The sequence below is a fragment of the Octopus sinensis genome, linkage group LG26 (assembly GCF_006345805.1).
Source record: "Octopus sinensis linkage group LG26, ASM634580v1, whole genome shotgun sequence".
NCBI classification, from domain to species: Eukaryota; Metazoa; Mollusca; class Cephalopoda; order Octopoda; family Octopodidae; genus Octopus; species Octopus sinensis.
In genome coordinates, this window is record NC_043022.1 from 13,486,694 (window position 1) to 13,508,169 (window position 21,476).

The 21,476-nt window shown below is 43.7% G+C and overlaps 1 protein-coding gene across 1 annotated transcript in view; it reads right to left on the reverse strand.

Annotated features, from left to right (window-relative positions):
• Nucleotides 1-5,029: 5,029 nt before the first annotated feature.
• The window catches only part of LOC115224770 (splicing factor 3B subunit 4), a 28,346-nt gene continuing 11,899 nt past the window's right edge, over nt 5,030-21,476 (reverse strand). The window contains exons 5-10 of the mRNA XM_029795677.2: nt 18,371-18,551; nt 13,715-13,900; nt 10,545-10,709; nt 8,673-8,792; nt 6,000-6,158; nt 5,030-5,460 (exon numbers count right to left, since the gene is read on the reverse strand). Of these exons, the coding sequence (XP_029651537.1) occupies nt 5,303-5,460; nt 6,000-6,158; nt 8,673-8,792; nt 10,545-10,709; nt 13,715-13,900; nt 18,371-18,551 (969 nt within the window). The 3' untranslated portion in view covers nt 5,030-5,302. The remainder of the gene's footprint in view (nt 5,461-5,999; nt 6,159-8,672; nt 8,793-10,544; nt 10,710-13,714; nt 13,901-18,370; nt 18,552-21,476) is intronic.

Genomic DNA, 21,476 nt, shown 5'->3' on the forward strand with positions numbered 1-21,476 from the left:
ATTTCCGGACAATGGACATAAGATAAAATAAGAACAGTAATAAACGAGTGTAGAACGAATATATAGGGCGTGAGTTTATTTGGGGGCAGGGAGGGAAACCATCCCGAAATATAACAGTATATAGATTCCTTTATTGCCCACAGGGGGCTAAACACAGAGGGGACAAACGTGTGTATGTGCGTAACACCGATTAACCTCTGTTTTCCTTGCTGGCATGGGTTGGACAGCTTGACAGGCGCTGGCATATCAGAGGACTATGTCCAGCTCCACTGTCTGCTGTGGCATGGTTGGATGCCCTTCCTAACGCTAACCACTTTACAGAGTGTATTGGGTGCTTTTTATGTGGCCCCAGCACCAGTAAGGTCACCGGGTAACTTACAACACAAAGATCCCTCAACTGAGTGGGATGTTATATTGAGGAAAGTGGCTTTGTGTCATGCCAAGAGGTTAAAGGTATAATAGGGGGCTATAATAGAGGTTAGAAAGGGTCAAGTGGTGAAGACATTATTTCGGTCATATTATGCGGAGAAAATCCCTAGAGAAGGACATCATGGAAGTTTCTTACACTTTTGATCCATAGAGTATATTGGCCAGGATACTGGGGTAGGTGGCCAGGTCTTTTACGGATTCCATGGACAGCGAGGCTCACCAATGGAGAAGTTCTTAAGCAGATCAAGCCGAAAATGTCGCTAGAAGCTAGGATCACCAAGCATAGACTGGCATATTTCGGTCATATTATGCGGAGAAAATCCCTGGAGAAGGACATCATGCTCGGAATGGTCAGTGGCAAGAGAGGAAGAGGCCGACCAAGAACCCGCTGGCTTGACACCATCAAGAGTGATACTGGAATGGACATAGCCAATCTGAAAGAAGTGGCCCAGAATAGAACTGACTGGAGGACACTGATCCAACGAGTGACCAAGAGTTGACTTCAACTGAGCGGATAGATAGATAGATAGAGGGCTATATGGATGTAGTGAATCTTGCATGCATGAAGTGGGTTCGATCCACCATAGCCAAATTTAAATTAACACTGCAACAGAACTTTTCCCGTGGTGGAACAATGGTTTTTCTCTGACAGTAGTTTTACATTTTCCAGATGCCTTTTAGCTAGGCCGAAATAATGTCTTCACCACTTGACCTTTTCTAACCTCATCTACTCCACCAAAGCTAGAAATAGAGATAACAAGCCACTCCAATGCCTATGGTCATTTGTCACTTGAAGACCAATCTCATTCAGAGCGAGCGTTGACCTGAACAAATGAAAACATCATGAAAATTATTGAAATGAAATTGGAGAACCGGCAGTGAATTGATGAATTGAGAAACAATTCTTAACCCTTTTGGTACCAACCTGGTTGAAGCCACTTCTGGCTCTCTAGTACAAATGTCTTGATTTCAAAAGTTCTGAATTAAAATCTTTCATCAAACCTTTGTTGTAGTTTATGTTTGTAACACTAGCTGAATGATAACTAAGTTATTTTATTAAATTCTTTGTTATCATCATCATCGCTTAACGTCCGCTTTCCATGCTAGCATGGGTTGGACAGTTCAACTGGGGTCTGGGAAGCCAGGAGGCTGCACCAGGCCCAGTCTGATCTGGCAATGTTTCTACGGCTGGATGCCCTTCCTAACGCCAACCACTCCATGAGTGTAGTGGGTGCTTTTTACGTGCCACCGGCACAGGTGGTGCCAGACGAGGCTGGCTACGGCCACGTTCGGATGGTGCTTTTTATGTGCCACCGGCACGGGGGCCAGGTGAGGCTGGCAATGGCCACAATTGGATGTTGCTTTTTACGTAAACACGAAACATCTCAAAATAAATACGGTAATGAAAGGGTTGAGATGGTGTTTGGAACATAAATGAACATAAAATCTTGATGGAAGGTTTTTAGATCACTTTAACCCTTCTTTTACCATATTTCTATTGAAATGCACTGACTTTGTTTCAACCCATTTTGAAAATAATGAAGAATTTGCAAAAAATAACTTTTCCATTATTAATCTGGTGTTTAGAATATGAATTAGCAAGAAATTTTGACAAAAGGTTTTGATTTAGAATATGTCAACCTTTTAGCATTCAGATTACTCTATCAAATGTAAAATAAAACGATAAACATTGCCCTTTTCAAGCCTAGCCAGGCTCATGGGCCCAGTTTCCCGGTTTCTGTGGTGTATGTGTTCCCCCCAGCTGGACGGGACACCAGTCCATTGCAGCGTTACTCAAGAAACAGGAAGAAAGAGTGAGAGAAAGATGGGCCAAAAGAGTACAACAGGGGTCACCACCACCCCCTGCCAGAGCCTCGTAGAGCTTTTAGGTGTTTTCGCTCAATAAACGCACACAATGTCCAGTCTGGGAATCGAAACCGCGATTCTCCGACTGCGAGTTCACTGCCCCAACCACTGGGCTATTGCACCTCCACCTATCAAATGTAATGCTTACTTATTCACATTGTTTTGAATTAATGATGCATTATTTCATAACTTCAAGATTTTCATGATGTGATTGCTTATTTTTAGAATAACATTGTAGAGCAGGTGTGAGAGGTTTGAATTTAAAACAGGTAAAATATTATGGCCGGATATGGCTGGTTTAAATACTAAAGGGTTAAAAACACAAATTTTGTAGCACAGAACCAAAGGCAGACTCAGGCAGGTTTGTATCAAGAGGGTTAAACAAAATGTTTAAATCCACTGCTGGTGTTCTTCTTGTTTTGTAAAAAATAATGCCAAAGAAGCCAACTATATTGGATTTGAAGTCATGGCTTCTATTGTGATTTTCTTGGTCAAAAGATGATCTGCAGGTTTGGGGCCTTTAAAGACATGTGGAATGAGAGATCCTTTACTTGAAAAACAGGTAAGGGTGAATGACAGAAAGGGTATCCAGAATAATGGTTACTAATTTCAGAAGGGCTAAGTTGGTTACACTGACCCGCAGTCCTCAATAGGTGCTTATTTGTAACTCTTATTCTACAGCTGGATAAGTAGCTTGCTTACAAACCACATGGTTCCGGGTTCAGTCCCATTGTGTGGCACTTTGGGCAAGTGTCTTCTACTATAGCCTCGGGTCGACCAAAGCCTTGAGTGGATTTGGTAGACGGAAACTGAAAGAAGCCTGTTGTATATCATCATCATCATCGTTTAACGTCCATTTTCCATGCTAGCATGGGTTGGACGGTTCAACTGGGGTCTGGGAAGCCAGAAGGCTGCACCAGGCCCAGTCTGATCTGGCAGTGTTTCTACAGCTGGATGCCCTTCCTAACGCCAACCACTCCAAGAGTATAGCAGGTGCTTTTTACGTATATATATATATGTATGTATGTGTGTCTGTGTTTGTCCCCCCAACATCGCTTGACAACCGATGCTGGTATGTTTACATCTCCGTCACTTAGCAGTTCAGCAAAAGAGACCAATAGAATAAGTACTAGGTTTACAACGAATAAGTCCTGGGATCGATTTGCTCAACTAACGCCGGTGCTCCAGCATGGTTACAGTCAAATGACTGAAACAAGTAAAAGAGTAAAGAGGATATCAGAAAATTACTATTTTTAAATCTCACAACGTGAGATATTCAGCAACAGTTGTCACTCTGAAAACTATATATTTCGAATGGGAATTTGGCAGCGTTACCTCTAGCCGAACAATTATTCTGTGCCAATGAAGGGAAATAACCCAGAAATCACGATACACAGAAATTGATTTGAGCTGAGTGGGGGTGCGAGATTCCCTTGTTCGAAAATATAAGGACACAGATCGTGTCATAAAGGCAGCTGGAGACGATGTCTCCTGGGGCTAAATTACAGCAACATTAGTCCTAAACCAAGACTGCCATGTTACTACATTCATCATCATCGTTTAACGTCCGTTCTCCATGCTAGCATGGGTTGGACGGTTCGACCGGGGATCTGGGAAGCCAGGAGGCTGCACCAGGCGCAGTCTGATCTGGCAGTGTTTCTACGGCTGGATGCCCTTCTTAACGCCAACCACTCCGAGAGTGTGGTGGGTGCTTTTTACGTGCCACCTGCACAGATGCCAGGCGAGGCTGGCAACCAGTCTACGGAAGCCAGTCTATGCGGCGCTGACATCGGCCTATATATATATATTAGCCAAGGTACTTTCTTTAAATTTTAGGATTCAGTCCCACTGAGTGGCCCTTGGGCAAGCAATCTCTAGAGTAGCTCTGGGTCAACCAAATGCCTTGCGAAGGAATTTGATGGTCAAACATAGAAAGAAACCTGTCACACATACATATAGAGACAGATGTGTGTCTCTGTGTGTGCGTGTGTGTGTGCCTCTGTGTGTGCGTGTGTGTCTCTCTCTCTCTCTCTCTCTGTGCATGCCTTGACAGCACGTGATGGTTCTATGGCTGTAAATGAGCATCACCGTCATACAAGCGGTGTTGTTTATTTCCAGTCTTCTGTGGGAAGCAAGTCTGGCCGTGGAGAGATAGATATTACCTGGCTTCAAAAGAGTCGAGGGTTGGTGACAGCAAGGGCATACAGCCATAGAAAACCTGCCTCATTGAATTCCATCTGACCTTTGCAAACATAAAGACGCGGGCATGGCTTGTGTGGTTAGGGAGCTTGCTTCCTAGCTACATGGTTTCGGGTTCAGTCCCACTGCGTGGCACTTTGGGCAGGTGTCTTCCGCTATGGCCCCCCCGAGTCGACCAAAGCTTTGCGATTGAATTCGGCAGGCGGAAGTTACTGCCGTGTGTGTATGTGTGCATGTAGGTGCTCAGTGCCTCTCCGAAAGAGAGAGAGAGGGAAAACAAGTGGACATAAAATGATGACGGTGATGATGGTGATGACGGTGATGATGACAATGGTGATGGTGGTCGTCGTGGTGACACATCACTTTCATCTGAATTAAAAAGACTCAAAGACAAACAGACAAGATAAAATGTAAAACTTTTTATTTGATTTTTTTCTTTTGTTTATTTTATTTTATTTTATTTTATCTAGTTTCAGCTCAGGAGCTGTGGCCATGCTGGGGCACCGCCATTTTGTAATTTTTGTAATTTTTTTTTCTTTTAAATGAATGTACAAGATGCGAGATGTTTTAGATTCCCCCTGTTGTTAAAGATTAAAGATTAAAAAAAAAATAAAATAAAAAATAAAAAAGGGCCGCTTCTTTTCAACCCTTTCCTTTCTTTCTCTCTTTTGTTCAACCCCCTTTCTGTGTACTCCATTGCTAACCCCTCACCCGATATTATGGAAAGAAACAATATTTTAGGCAAAAAACACAGACGTCCAATATGGACATTTGTGAATTCCGACGTCCTGGTCCCTTGGAACCCCTCTTAGTATCTCTGATTTCCGGGTCGCACGTTTCCTGGTGGAGGAGGTCTGACACCACGCGGTGGGGGTGGTGGACAGCGCGGACCCATTCCAGGTTGACCCCTCGGAGGGGGCATCGAAGGGCCACGTTGCTGGGGTGGTGGAGGCGGCGGTGGACGACCTTTGATGAAAAAAGAAAAAAAAAAAAAAAAAAAAGAGAAAGTGAGATGAAAATGATTAAAGGAAGCTGAACAGGGGTTCAAATTTCATCTTACCACACGCTCCCGCTCTCCCCGTTCTCTTCTCTTTCATTCCTCTTCCTCCCTTTCTTCTCTTTCCCCATCTCTCTTACCCATTCTGTCCCTCTCTCTTCCCACAGCATCCCCCTCTCTCTCTCTTCCCACAGCGTCCCCTATCTCCCTTCCCACAGTATCCCCTCTATCTCTCTCTCTCTCTCTTCCCACAGCGTCCCCCTCTATCTCTATCTCTTCCCACAGCATCCCCCTCTCTCTCTCTCTTCCCACAGCGTCCCCTCTATCTCTCTCTCTTCCCACAGCGTCCCCTCTATCTCTCTCTCTTCCCACAGCGTCCCCCTCTCTCTCACACTTTCTTCCTCACCCGCCCCACCCTCACCGTCTCTCCCGCCCCCTCACACAATAAATAAAATTAATTTAAAAAAAAACAAAACACGAAAGAAAAGAGAAGACAAAGTTCATTTACCGAAGGGAGGTGGTCCACGTGGTGGTGTCGGTCCTCTCCATCCAGGTGGAGGAGGGGGTGGTCGCATACCGGGTGGTGGTGGTGGAGGCATGCCAGGTGGCATTGGACCTGGAGGCGGAGGCGCAATGTTCGAAGGGGGTGCTGGTGGCCCTGCATTACCTACATCAAATAGAAACATGGAAGAAGATATAGACTCGGCATATATACATACATGCATATTTGTGTGTGTGTGCATGTGTATATATATATATATAGTTAATCCAAACAAGAAAGCACAAAAAAAACACAACAACGTGAGGACGTGGAACAAATATAGTATTATTGGACGCTCAGGAAAGAAGGAAAGAAGGAGGGTTTAACGTTTCGAGCGGAACTCTTCGTCGGAAACATAGGAGAAGGAAAGATCCAGAGAAGGGAAGACAGGGGAAAAAATCGCCAACAGTACACACGAGGTCACATTTTATATATATATATATATATATATATAAATAAATGGAGTTTAATGCAGGTAAATTTATTTATTTATATATTATACAAAAAATTCCACATAAACCCAAGTTTCTACCTTTAAAAACAAGGAGTTACAACCTTTTTACTTGTGTGATTTTTTGCTACACTGGTAACTATTTATCTATTTTGTCCGTGTTAATTGTTAACAAGGCAAAAATACACTCATCTATGTATATATGTATATATATATATATATATATATATATATATATATAGCAAAAACTGTCCGACGAACGGGAACGTGAAACTCAGAGTAACAGGTTTTGTTGAATTTTCTGCTGCTTAAAATAAAGCATATTACTCTACCACTGGTATTTGAGTACTCTTTCTTCCACCTTGTTTCACATTTATGTGCGTACTCCGGTATATATATATATATATATATATATTTAGCAGAAGTAACAGAGTGACTCAAGGTCCAAGAGTTTAGTGTGTAGTCAATAAGTGCCAACACACAAAACTCTCGGTCCTTGAGTTACTCTGTTACTTCTGCTAAATACTAATAAAAATATACATATGCTTGTATTTTGAGTTCCATTTTTTTCTGTCTGCATTTACACTGTTGTTTGTTTGTTACTTCTCGAGCGACGCCTGGCTCATAAGGGCCAGTTTCCCGGTTTCCTTGGCGTATAGGTTCCCCACCTGGACGGGACATCGGTCCATCGCATGTGAGCTGCAAGATGCAGGAGGAAAGAGTCAGCAGAAGTTCGACATTACCTTCTGCCAGAGCCGCGTGGAGCTCAGATGTTTTCGCTCATAAACACACACATCGCCCGGTCTGAGATTCAAACCCGCGATCCCTCGACTGCGAGTCCGCTGCTCTAACCACTAGGCCATGTGCCCCCACTCTGCATTAATATACCTGTATATATGTATATATATATATATATATATATATATATATATATATATATATACACACACACACACAAGGAGTAAAGCAATTTCTTAGCTCATTTAAAATTTCCACAAACATTTTTGCTACACAAAAAAATATTGTTGAATGAATAAAGAAATTTTGAATGAGTTAAGAAATTGCTTCACTCCTTCTTATTGTTTGAAGCAATTATATACCAACGAGAGTAATCCATCTTTTGTGTGGCAGCAAAATTTCCTATGGCCCCAAAAATCCTGAGGCGAATTTTCCTGCAGCAAACTTTCTGGATATGGGCAATACAGAACAACTCCATACAGGGAAGGAAGATAATCTCAAAATTGGAAAATTTTCCAAAGTTCATACGCTTTTAACTAACACTCTATCAATAACAATAACCATTCCAGTTGATCCAATCAATGGAATAGCCTGCTCGTGAAATTAACGTGCAAGTGGTCGAGTATTCCACAGACATGCATATTAAGGTGGAGTGAAAGTAAAAAAATTGTGGAAATTGAAAATGCCCGAGGACTAAAATGTTGCTATGTTTTATTACTAGTAAAATGCTAAATTTTCGCTGAGATCAAGGGCATTTACTCTCTCAAGCCCCCTAAACTCCGAAAATGGGGGGTGGGGTTGTAAATTTTTTACAATAGTGGAGTTTGGGGTGTTTGAAGGAGTAAATACCCTTGACTGATCTAAGCGAAAATTTATCAATTTTCTAGTAATAATGTATAGCAAGATTTTAGGCCTCGGGCATTTTCAATTTTTTATTTTCACTCCACTGCATCTGTCCAGTTCAAGTGCTAAAGAGTTAAATCTATTCCACTCCAAAATCTGCTAGGCATGAAGAAACAGATATTTGAGAAGACAAGCAAACAAGAGACAATGGCCAAAGGAGAGGACGGAGAAGAAGAAGAAGAAGAGGAGGAGGAGGAAGGGGAAGGGAGGAAAACTATGGGGAGGAGGGGAGGAGGAGGGGGAAGAAAGAAGGAAAACTAAGGGGTAGAGTGGAGAGAAAAAGAAAAAGAGGAGAAAGTGAAGGAGGAGGAAGAGGAGAAAATGGAAGAGGGGAGGAGGAGGAGAAAGGAGAAAGATAAAAGGAGGAAGAGGAGGGGAGGAGGAAGAAAAAGAGGAGAAAGTTGAGGAAGCGGTGGGGAGGAGGAGGTGGCAAACAAGAAGAAAAAGAAAGGTAACAGCAACCAAAGAAGATTGAGTTGGTTTCAAAGCAACAATCGGCAAAACATTTTCTGGAGCTGAGAGGTTCTGGAGTCTGTGAACGAACTTACCTGAAATAGGAGGTCTTGGAGGTGGAGGCATTGGGGGAACTTGCTGTGAGTTTTGTTGGTCAGATGGAGGTGGAGGCGGTCTCGTGAGAGGTGGTGGTGGAGGGTATGATGGTGGTTGACCTGCAAGAAAAGACAATATGATAATTAGGGTTCAAACACAACAGACAGACATCAGGGTCAGTGGTAGATTCATTTCAAAAACATGAATGCATCCACACATATGGGGGCTGATCAATAAGTATTCAGATCGTTGCCATAGTAACCGTGAACACTGGCCAATAACTGAAACGAGTAAAAGCTAAAAGATATTGGTAGGGACACATTTCAGTCCGTCTCCGTGGCACTTTGGGTGGTGATTTCCACTATAGCCCCGAGGTGAGCAAGGTCAATCAACCAGCTCTGAAGAGCAGAGGCTACTGTAGTAGTGCTAGAGACAGGCAAGGAGTGGACATAGCATGTCTGTGGACTGTAGGCTGGAGTGTGATGGTAAGTAATTTCATACCAGTCAGCTGTGGGATCTTTTTGGGGTGAAATGTGGTCTAGGATGTTTGTGTGTGTAACAGCAGCCGCAGCACTGTCCCTGATATACTCTTTTACTTGTTTCAGTCATGTGACTGCGGCCATGCTGGAGCACCGCGTTTAATCGATCAAATCGACCCCGGGACTTATTCTTTTGTAAGACCAGTATTTATTCCATCGGTCTCTTTTGCCGAACTGCTAAGTAACAGGGACATAAACACACCAGCAATGGTTGTCAAGCAATGCTAGGGGGACAAACACACACACACACGCATATATATATATATACATATATACGACGGGCTTCTTTCAGTTTCCGTCTACCAAATCCACTCCCAAGGCTTTGGTCGGCCCGGGGCTATAGTAGAAGACACTTGCCCAAGGTGCCACGCAGTGGGACTGCACCCAGAACCATGTGGCTAGTAAGCAAGCTACTTACCACATAGCCACTCCTGCGCCTGTATGGGAGCAGTACTGTAATGGGAGTCTGGAATATCTGTGTATACAACACCAGCACCAACCTAGATGTGGGGGGGGGGATAATAACACTCCCCTGTGACCACCACCAATGTAGATGATGAGCTGGCCACACTGCACGAATGAAGGGCAACAGATGGACAATCAGGGTGACAGAATGGACACAAAGACAATGGACAAGAATGAGAGGCTGACCAAAGACAAGACGATCTCATCCGCTACTAGGGGCCTACATGTCCATGGCTGGCCAGAGACAGACAGCAGTGGAAGGAGTCCAGAGAGGGGCTTCTTCTTCAGGAGTGATAAAACCCTGGATATGGAAATGGTGAACATCACCTAAACTTTGAAGGGATTTAGCAAACTCCTGGGAGCCAAAGAATTTTCAAACCCTGAAGAGAAAGGCCATCTTTTGTGATACAGTTTCAGCTTTTTTTTTTTTTGTTTCAGCTCAGAGCTGGGGCCATGCTGATGCACCGCCGCTATGCTAAAGATCTGAATTCTTACAAGAGACATCCTCAGTAATGGTGAAGTCTGGCATTAGTGGAAGTCCCAACAGGGTCTAGTTGAGCATTGATCATGTTAGGAAAGGGGAAATGAAATTTCCTTGATCTGTGTCATTGAGCTGTAGAAGACAAAGTTGGAACGATCCCTCTTAAAGGATGGTCACCAGATCTGCATTCATGGAATCAGGGCAGATTTAGCATGAAGGGTGTAGGATGCAATACTTGATACTTGGGTGTACAAGGATAAAAGAAGAACAAAGGTTGACACATACATGCATGTATGTGTGAGTGTGTACACACGTGTATGTGTATATGCAGGTGTGCATGCATACACACAAGAAATGAATACACATTTACTCTGTGATGAACTTACCTGGAGGAGGTGCTCCACTTGGTGGTGGAAATGAAGGCATTCCGGGAGGCATAGGAGGTGGTGGCATGCTTCCTGCAACAGGTGGCGGCACAGGTAATGATGAAGGTGGTGGCACAGGTGGAGGAGGGCCGGTTGCCGTTGAGACAATGGTTCCATTGGGTATTCCTGAAAAGTAACAGAACCAGAAACACAATTGAAATCCACAGGGAACATTGCACACTTATAAAACACACACAAATATGTAAGAGCAAATCACATATATCATCATCATCATTTTAAATTCATTTTCCATGCTTGTGGAGGTCAAAACAGAATTCCTTGAGGCAGATTAAACAAGGGCCAGCACCCGGTTTCCATACCTGCTTCAGTTATCTCCCTTCACATACTTTGTTAAATCCGTTATGAAAGGCGTTCTTCCATCAACATTTTTGTGGAAAGTGCCTATCACTGATATTCCGACCAGGAACCAGTCCAGGAATCAAGCTCGCAATTTCATGAATATAATAAACCCAACTCTCTATCCACTGAGCCATATGCCTTCACACACACACACACACACACAGTCTTTCAAGACATGACATAATGTCACCCCCCTTTACTACATCCCCCACCTCAGTCGAGAATGCTTTTTGTTTGTCTTGCAAGTTACTTGATGACCTCACTAGTGCCAGTACTATGGAAAAACACACACACTACTACTTCGGTGATCGCTACCAGCGTCGCCTTACTGGCACATGAAGTGATCATTACCAGTGCCACCTTACTGGCATTTGTGCTGGTGGCACGTGAAGTGATCGTTACCATTGTCGCCTTACTGGCACTTGTGCCGGTGGCACGTGAAAGACAACATTCGAGTGAGGTCGTTGCCAGTGCAACTGGACTGGCTCCTGTGCAGGTGACACATAAAAAACACCATTTGAGCGTGGATGTTGCCAGTACTGCCTGACTGGCCTTCATGCACGTAAAAGCACCCACTACACTCTCAGAGTGGTTGGCATTAGGAAGGGCATCCAGCTATAGAAACACTGCCAGATCAAGATTGGAGCCTGGTGCAGCCATCTGGTTCAAATCGTCCAACCCATGCTAGCATGGAAAGCAGACATTAAACGATCATGATGATGATGATGATGACTACACACTGTAAGGTAATTGATGTCAGGAAGAAACATCCAACCATAGAAAATGGTACCAAAGCAGACATCGGTGCTTGATGTAGTCCTCCACTTGTTGGATCCTATCAAACTAATACAGGGGTCACCAATTTTTTTTTACCATAGACCCCCTTTAGCCACTTCTCCTTCTGCATTGACCACCCTCCTTATTTAAAATATCTTAATACCCTACCCTACTGTACCATATCTTAAATGCGTACTGGGTACTGATGCTGGCAATTAAAATGTTAGCTAAAATATACATACTCTTTTACTTGTTTCAGTCATTTGACTGCGGCCATGCTGGAGCACCGCCTTTAGTCGAGCAAATCGACCCCGGGACTTATTCTTTGTAAGCCCAGTACTTATTCTATCGGTCTCTTTTGCCGAACCGCTAAGTGACGGGGACGTAAACACACCAGCATTGGTTGTCAAGCTATGCTAGGGGGACAAACACAGACACAAACACACACATACATATATACATACACATATATACGACAGGCTTCTTTCAGTTTCCGTCTACCAAATCCACTCACAAGGCATTGGTCGGCCCGGGGCTATAGCAGAAGACACTTGCCCAAGTTGCCACGCAGTGGGACTGAACCCGGAACCATGTGGTTGGTTAGCAAGCTACTTACCACACAGCCACTCCTGCGTCTATATGTACAACAAATTAAGAAATTCTGTTGAAGATGACACACTTTTTACATATAAAACCACTTATATCATATATTAAACTTTCAATTTTTATGAAATTGTTTTCATGGTTAGAAAATGTGGAAAATGCATCATATTGCTGGAATATCTTCTATTGAAATTGACAACATCGACGGGAGGGATGGGCATGGTGCTGACTAAGTATTTCAAACAGTGCATCTGGGTGAGCTGCTCTTTAGCAAGCCGACCCCCGTTCGACCCTTTGGCTATCGTTGACCCCCCTGTAATTCCTCGCTGACCCCTTTTGGCAATCCCTGGTCTAATACATGCCAGCATGGTGGAAAATGGATATGGAATAACAATGGTGATGAAAGTACAAATCTAAGTAAAAGGTTTAGAGCAGGGCTTTTCAAACTTTTTGCTGGAGCGGAACCCCAAGGAAACATTCCACTGGCTCGAGGAACCCCTGTGCAATAATTTAATAGTAAAATGTTTAGAGCAGTGCTTTTCAAACTTTTTGCTGGAGCGGAACCCCAAGGAAACATTCCACTGACTCGAGGAACCCCTGTGCAAAAATTTAATAGTAAAATGTTTAGAGCAGTGCTTTTCAAACTTTTTGCTGGAGCGGAACCCCAAGGAAACATTCCACTGACTCGAGGAACCCCTGTGCAATAATTTAATAGTAAAATGTTTAGAGCAGTGCTTTTCAAACTTTTTGCTGGAGCGGAACCCCAAGGAAACATTCCACTGACTCGAGGAACCCCTGTGCAATAATTTAATAGTAAAATGTTTAGAGCAGTGCTTTTCAAACTTTTTGCTGGAGCGGAACCCCAAGGAAACATTCCACTGACTCGAGGAACCCCAGTGCAATAATTTAATAGTAAAATGTTTAGAGCAGTGCTTTTCAAACTTTTTGCTGGAGCGGAACCCCAAGGAAACATTCCACTGGCTCGGGGAACCCCTGTGCAATAATTTAATAGTAAAATGTTTAGAGCAGTGCTTTTCAAACTTTTTGCTGGAGCGGAACCTCAAGGAAACATTCCACTGGCTAGGGGAACCCCTGTGCAATAATTTAATAGTCTTATGCACACATATCTGCACAGGAGAATTAAAAATTACTGCCGATTTCAGCAGAGTTTTGTAACGTCTTGTGGAACCCCTGGACTGTACTGGCGGAACCCTAAGGTTCCGAGAACCTTGGTTGAAAACCACTGGTTTAGAGGTTAATCTTCCCTCAACGAAAAAATTTAACAGGAAACAAAACAGAAAATGTAAAAGAAACTGCTGTTGTAGCTGCTTCAGGTGATGACGCTGACAATGATAGCAGTCTGATGGAAACAGGTTCAAACAGGTACTTACCAATGCTGATGTTGTTTGCCAGGGACATCATAGGGGTTTGGCAGACAGGTGGAGGAGGTGGTGGAGGAGCAAACGATGATGGAGGGACTGGAGCGGGAGGTTGTTGGGGAGGTGGAGGAGCATCTGCAAACAACTGATGAGGTCTGTCGGTGAGAGAGAGTGGATTCTGGGCAGCCAAGAGACGTTCTGAAATAAAAAGAAAAAAACAATAAAAAGGAAATGGTGAGAGAAAGACCTCAAAAATATTTTTACAAGAATTAAGACAATCAAAAATACATCAATTTTCCATCGGAATTTGTTGAGGCAGGCTTTTCTATGGGCAGATGCCATTCCTGCTTTTCAATTATTTATAGTTAATACACATTTTTTTTTAATATCTTTATTTGATAATTAGTATAAGTTAAGATAGGAACATTTATTATTTATTATCTTAGACCTGATGAGTGACTATATTTTCATATAGAATAAATTTTAGTTTGATTTAATTTTAAATCGAATTGATTTTATCATCTATTTAAAAATATACCCACGAAACACGTGTAGTCTTTTTACTACTATTTACAATTTATTGTACTTTATTGAATTGTTTAATAGAGGTTTTTCTCTAAATTATATACATGTATATATATATATATATATATATATAGATATTTATTTGTATATTACATTTTTTATACATCATATAACTTAGATCATGTATTAGGGCTGATATATGATCTAAGTTATATGATATATAAAAAATGTAATATATAAATAAATATCTGTAAATATAAACCATCCGATTTTCTGAGTACCTCATTTCTTCTAATATAAAATACCTGTATATCATCTCCAAACCTTCCAATATATATATATATAGATATACACGATAGGCTTCTTTCAGTTTCTGTCTACCAAATCCAAGATTTGCTCAGTCAAATATATATATATATATGTGGCTGGTGCAAAGTCCCCTTAAGACCCAAAATAACGTGGTGGTGGAACATATTGTCGACAGGGCTATTAGACAAAGAACAGGCTTGGAAGGCCTGGAAGAACGGTGGTAGCAGGGAAGGGTATCAGACTGCCAGAAGGGAAGCTAGGAGACAGGTCTATCTAGCCAGAGGGGAAGCAGATAAGAGAAAATTTGCCAATGTCCTGCGCCGTGAGGATGAAAGACTTGAGGTATTTCGTGTTGCAAGACAGTGTGTGAGAGAGAATCGTGATGTGGTAGGAGAAATGTGTTCGCATGGAGGATGGTTCACTTGCGCTAAATGAGGATGCAAAGAGAGAAGCTTGGAGACGCCACTATGAAAGGTTACTGAATGAGGAAAATGAATGGATAAAGAGAGTCTGCCGAATGTTGACCCTACAGAGGGACCAGCTATCCGAGTGATAGTTCCGTGGTAGCTAAGGCAATTAGAAGCATGAAGACAGGGAAAGCCCCAGGCCCATCAGGAATTACTGCAGAGATGCTCAAAATATCTGGCAGTGTCGGCTATAACCTAGTCACCCGTATAGTCAACCAGGTGATACACGAAGGAGTCATACCCAATGACTGGTGCAGCAGCATACTAGTCAACTGCTACAAAGGTAAAGGTGATGCCCTAGATACAAATAATTACAGAGGTATCAAGCTGTTGGATCAAGTAATGAAGGTTACGGAGAGGGTCATAGCCCAACTAATTAGAGAGAGAGTTAGTTTAGATGAGATGCAGTTTGGGTTCGTGCCAGGAAAAAGTACCACTGATGCTATATTCCTGGTAAGGCAGCTGCAGGAGAAATACCTAGCCAAAGATAAGCCCCTGTACCTGGCTTTCGTTGACATGGAGAAAGCTTTTGATAGGGTCCCCCGATCCCTTATCTGGTGGTCAATGAGGAAACTAGGGATAGATGAATGGCTGGTGAGGACTGTGCAAGCCATGTACAGAGATGCCGTAAGTAAGGTTAGGGTTGGCAACATGTACACAGAAGAATTCAAAGTAGAGGTTGGGGTCCACCAGGGTTCAGTACTCAGCCCCCTCCTATTTATCATAGTACTCCAGGCAATTACGGAGGAATTCAAGACAGGCTGTCCCTGGGAGCTCCTCTACGCTGACGACCTTGCTCTTATTGCTGAGTCACTATCAGAACTGGAGGAGAAGTTCCAGGTGTGGAAGGAGGGTTTAGAATCAAGGGGCCTTAGAGTCAACCTAGCTAAACCAAGTACTAATACTATAAGTAGAAAGGTAGACAATCCACAAATATCTTCAGGAAGATGGCCCTGCTCGATCTGTAGAAAAGGTGTAGGTAGAAACTCTATAGATGTACCCAGTGTAAGCTATGGACACATAAGAGGTGCAGCAATGTCAAAGGTAGGCTAACTGGGAAGATAGTTTTTGTATGTGGCAGATGCTCGGAGCATTAACCTCCGAAAATCTGCAGAAAACAACTTCCGTCACTTCCAAGGGGAAAAACTAGAAGTAGTTGATAGCTTCCGTTATCTAGGTGACCAAGTCAGTAGTGGGGGTGGGTGCGCTGAAAGTGTAACTGCTAGAATAAGAATAGCCTGGGCAAAGTTTAGGGAGCTCTTACCTCTGCTGGTGACTAAAGGCCTCTCGCTCAGAGTAAAAGGCAGACTGTATGATGCATGTGTACGAACAGCCATGCTACATGGCAGCGAAACATGGGCTGTGACTGCTGAGGACATGCGTAAGCTCGTGAGGAATGAAGCCAGTATGCTCCGATGGATGTGTAATGTCAGTGTACATACTCGACAGAGCGTTAGCACCTTGAGAGAAATGTTGTACCTAAGAAGCATCAGTTGTGGTGTGCAAGAGAGACGATTGCGCTGGTATGGTCATGTGGCGAGAATGGATGAAGATAGGTGTGTGAGAAAGTGCCAATCCCTAGCAGTTGAGGGAACCCGTGGAAGAGGTAGACCCAGGAAAACCTGGGACGAGGTGGTGAAGCACGACCTTCGAACTTTAGGCCTCACTGAGGAAATGACCAGAGACCGAGACCTTTGAAATATTCTGTACGTGAGAAGACCAGGCAGGACAAGTGAGCCCAGCCCACTTATGAATACCTTTCCTCCCTTGGACACAAAGACCGGTTGAGGCAAGCGAAGTCGATATAGAACCTCATCCGACGACAGACACCCATCCCAACCCCCCATGCTTGCGAAGACATGTTGGGGCAAGCGAAATCGAAATCGAAATCGAAACCGAATTGAACCAGCCAGGATCCCTGGCCTGGTGGTACGTAAAAAGCACTATCCGACTCGGGGCCGTGGCACGTAAAATACTCCAATGCGACCGTACGACAGGCACCCATGCCAACCCCCTTTGCTTGTGAAGACATGTTGGGGCAAGCGAAATCGAAATCGAAATCGAATTGAACCAGCCAGGATCCCTGGTCTGGTGGTACGTAAAAAGCACTATCCGACTCGTGGCCGTGGCACGTAAAATACTCCAATGCGACCGTACGACAGGCACCCTTGCCAACCCCCTTTGCTTGTGAAGACATGTTGGGGCAAGCGAAATCGAAATCGAATTGAACCAGCCAGGATCCCTGGTCTGGTGGTACGTAAAAAGCACTATCCGACTCGTGGCCGATGCCAGCACCGCCTCGACTGGCTTCCGTGCCAGTGGCACATAAAATACACCAATCTGACCGTGGCCGTTGCCAGCCCCGCCTGGCACCTGTGCAGGTGGCACGTAAAAAGCACCCACTACACTCACGGAGTGGTTGGCGTTAGGAAGGGCATCCAGCTGTAGAAACATTGCCAAATTAGACTGGAGCCTGGTGCAGCCTTCTGGCTTCCCAGAACCCCGGTCGAACCGTCCAACCCATGCTAGCATGGAGAACGGACGTTAAACGACGATGATGATGATGATGATATATATATATATATATATATTCAGATTCTGTCTGCCTAATCCACTCACAAGGCTTTTGTTGGTCTGAGGCTATAGCAGAAAACACTTTCCCAAGGTGCCACATAGTGGGACTGAACCATGTGGTTAGGAAGCAAACATCTCAACGCACAGCCACACCTGTACCTATCGTTAAATTACTCTCTTTACTCTTTTACTTGTTTCAGTCATTTGACTGTGGCCATGATGGAGCACCGCCCTTAGTCGAGCAACTCGACCCCGGGACTTATTCTTTGTAAGCCCAGTACTTATTCTATCGGTCTCTTTTGCCGAACCGCTAAGTGATGGGGACATAAACACACCAACATCGGTTGTCAAGCAATGCTAGGGGGACAAACACAGACACACAAACATATACACACACATATATATATATACATACACATATACGACAGGCTTCTTTCAGTTTCCGTCTACCAAATCCACTCACAAGGCTTTGGTCGGCCCGAGACTATAGTAGAAGACACTTGCCCAAGGTGCCACGCAGTGGGACTGAACCCGGAACCATGTGGTTGGTAAGCAAGCTACTTACCACACAGCTACTCCTACGCCTATTATCTGCAAATTATCTACAAAGCCTTTTGCTATTTACAGTGGTGAGTTTTACTTCATAATGTCTGGTAAACCACCTCTTGCCTACGGCCACTGGTCAGTATGGTGTTAGGATAAACCCACTGACCAGCACCACAACAACCAGAGTGATATCCAGGTAACCCGTGTGGTTCTTTCTCAGTCTAGTAATGATGAAAATCCACCTCACCTGCAGCAGAACCGTGTTTTTCTCCTTTGATGTCTTTTTTGAAAGCATATGAAATGGTAATTGGTCTGTTACATAAATACTGTCCATTCATAGCCTCGATAGCAGCATCAGATGCTTCAAAACTGGCAAAGTTTATGAAAGCATAACCTTTGGAGTTGCCCGTGTCCAAATCTCGCATGATCTAAACGAAGAGAGAAAGAGAAACATAAATGGCATGAAATAAGAGCTCAAAATCTCTCGTGGAAGCGTCATTCAACCAAAATGCAAATATATGGGAAACTACCACCTGTGTCATCTCTTGTGAAAGGTAGGAGAGTCCAGTTTGCTGGACATTGTTGTAGAGCTGAAAAAGAAGTAATTTCTACTCTTCTCCTCTGGAAGCCATCTACTCGCAATGCCAGAGGGCGCACACTCTCCTACCCTGATGTAATCTCCAGGGATACAGGCATCCAGCAACAGGACCTCCGTAATGCTATGATGGACCGTGAAGTCTGGCGTAACATAGTAAATTCCATTGTCTCGACCACGGTCGAGCAATGAGGATGATGATTATTATTTCTTTATTGCCCACAAGTGGCTAAACACAGAGGGGACAAACAAGGACAGACAAAGGGATTAAGTCTATTACATCAACCCCAGTGTGTAACTGGTAGTTAATAATTTATCGACCCGAAAAGGATAAAAGGCAAAGTTGACCTCAGTGGAATTTGAACTGAGAACATAACGACAGACAAAATACTACTAAGCATTTCGCACGGTGTGCTAACGTTCTGCCAGCTCCCTGCCTTATGAAATGGCATCTATTCTATAGATCAGTGTTTCTCGACCTTTTTACCCTTGCGTAACCCTTAAAAAAAGTTATATGTCTCAAGGAACCCCCGCACAAAAAATATTATATACCATATCTTTCTCGTAGTTCACAAGGTAAATATGATATATATATATGTATATATATATGTGGTTGTTATATTTGTTTGATAACATAATAGGTTAGATAGAGTGATGTCTATATTACAATAACCAATAATGTGTGGTGCATGTACCGTAATATTACCATCATGAGATTAGCATTAGCTTATCTCACTCTTTCTCACGGTAGCCCTAGGAACCTTTTGCGGAACCCTAGGGTCCTGGGGAACCCCAGCTGAGAAACACTGCTATAGATAGATAGATAGATAGAGAGAGAGAGAGAGAGAGAGAGAGAGAGGTAGAGAGAGAAGAGCAGTAGATCTTAGGATATTCTTTTATTCTTTTACTTGTTTCAGTCATTTGAGTGCAGCCATACTGGAGCACTGCCTTAAAGGTTTTTTTAGTCAACCCCAGGACTTATTCTTTATAAGCTTAGTACTTATTCTATCATTCTCTTTCACTGAACAACTAAGTTACAGGGACATAAAGACACCAACTTCAGTTGTCAAGCGATGATGGGAGGATAAACACACACACATATATATGTACGTATGACAGGCTTCTTTCAGTTTCCGTCTACCAAATCCACACACTGTAAAGTGGTTGGCATTAGGAAGGGCATCCAGCTGCAGAAACCTTGCCACAAACGGTAACTGGGGTCTAGACAGCTCCCCGGCTGGCCAGCTCCTGTCAAACCATCCGACCCTTGCCAGCATGAAAAACAGACATTAAATGATGATGATAATGACTATGCGTATGAATTAGTGCCAGCCACAAGTGGTATCTTTGCTGTCACGTTCACACCTTGGTAGATACATGAAATAAAGGATCCAAGAGTTAGCGACAGTGTAGTTATCCGTGGCTCTTAAACAATACCCCAATAAAAATAATAATAATAATGAAATTATTGTATACAGAGCTCAGGTGCACCACAACTTGTCAAAAGTGTGTATAAAAGCATATGCAGTAATGTACAAATGTCTGGGAAGTGAACAGTGTACGAGTCAGATACATGCTTGTGTGTGTATGGAGGGGAAGAGAAGATCAGGTGTAGTGTTGGCGAATCCCAGGAAGCATGGAAGTTTTGAAGGATGCAGTGCTCCGACAACTAACAACTGATGCTGGCAGTTTGTTCCATGCTTCATCGTGTGTATGGAGGGGAAGAGAAGATCAGGTGTAGTGTTGGCGAATCCCAGGAAGCATGGAAGTTTTGAAGGATGCAGTGCTCCGACAACTAACAACTGATGCTGGCAGTTTGTTCCATGCTTCATCGTGTGTATGGAGGGGAAGAGAAGATCAGGTGTAGTGTTGGCGAATCCCAGGAAGCATGGAAGTTTTGAAGGATGCAGTGCTCCGACAATTAACAACTGATGCCAGCAGTTTGTTCCATGCTTCAGCGTGTGTATGGAGGGGAAGAGAAGATCAGGTGTAGTGTTGGCGAATCCCAGGAAGCATGGAAGTTTTGAAGGATGCAGTGCTCCGACAACTAACAACTGATGCTGGCAGTTTGTTCCATGCTTCAGCGTGTGTATGGAGGGGAAGAGAAGATCAGGTGTAGTGTTGGCGAATCCCAGGAAGCATGGAAGTTTTGAAGGATGCAGTGCTCCGACAATTAACAACTGATGCCAGCAGTTTGTTCCATGCTTCAGCGGTGTGTATGGAGGGGAAGAGAAGATCAGGTGTAGTGTTGGCGAATCCCAGGAAGCATGGAGTTTTGAAGGATGCAGTGCTCCGACAACTAACAACTGATGCTGGCAGTTTGTTCCATGCTTCAGCGGGGTATGGAGGGGAAGAGAGATCAGGTGTAGTGTTGGCGAATCCCAGGAAGCATGGAAGTTTTGAAGGATGCAGTGCTCCGACAATTAACAACTGATGCCAGCAGTTTGTTCCATGCTTCAGCGTGTGTATGGAGGGGAAGAGAAGATCAGGTGTAGTGTTGGCGAATCCCAGGAAGCATGGAAGTTTTGAAGGATGCAGTGCTCCGACAACTAACAACTGATGCCAGCAGTTTGTTCCATGCTTCAGCGTGTGTATGGAGGGGAGAGAAGATCAGGTGTATGTAGTGTTGGCGAATCCAGGAAGCATGGAAGTTTTGAAGGATGCAGTGCTCCGACAACTAACAACTGATGCCCGCAGTTTGTTCCATGCTTCAGCGTGTGTGTAGGAGGGAAGAGAAGATCAGGTGTAGTGTTGGCGA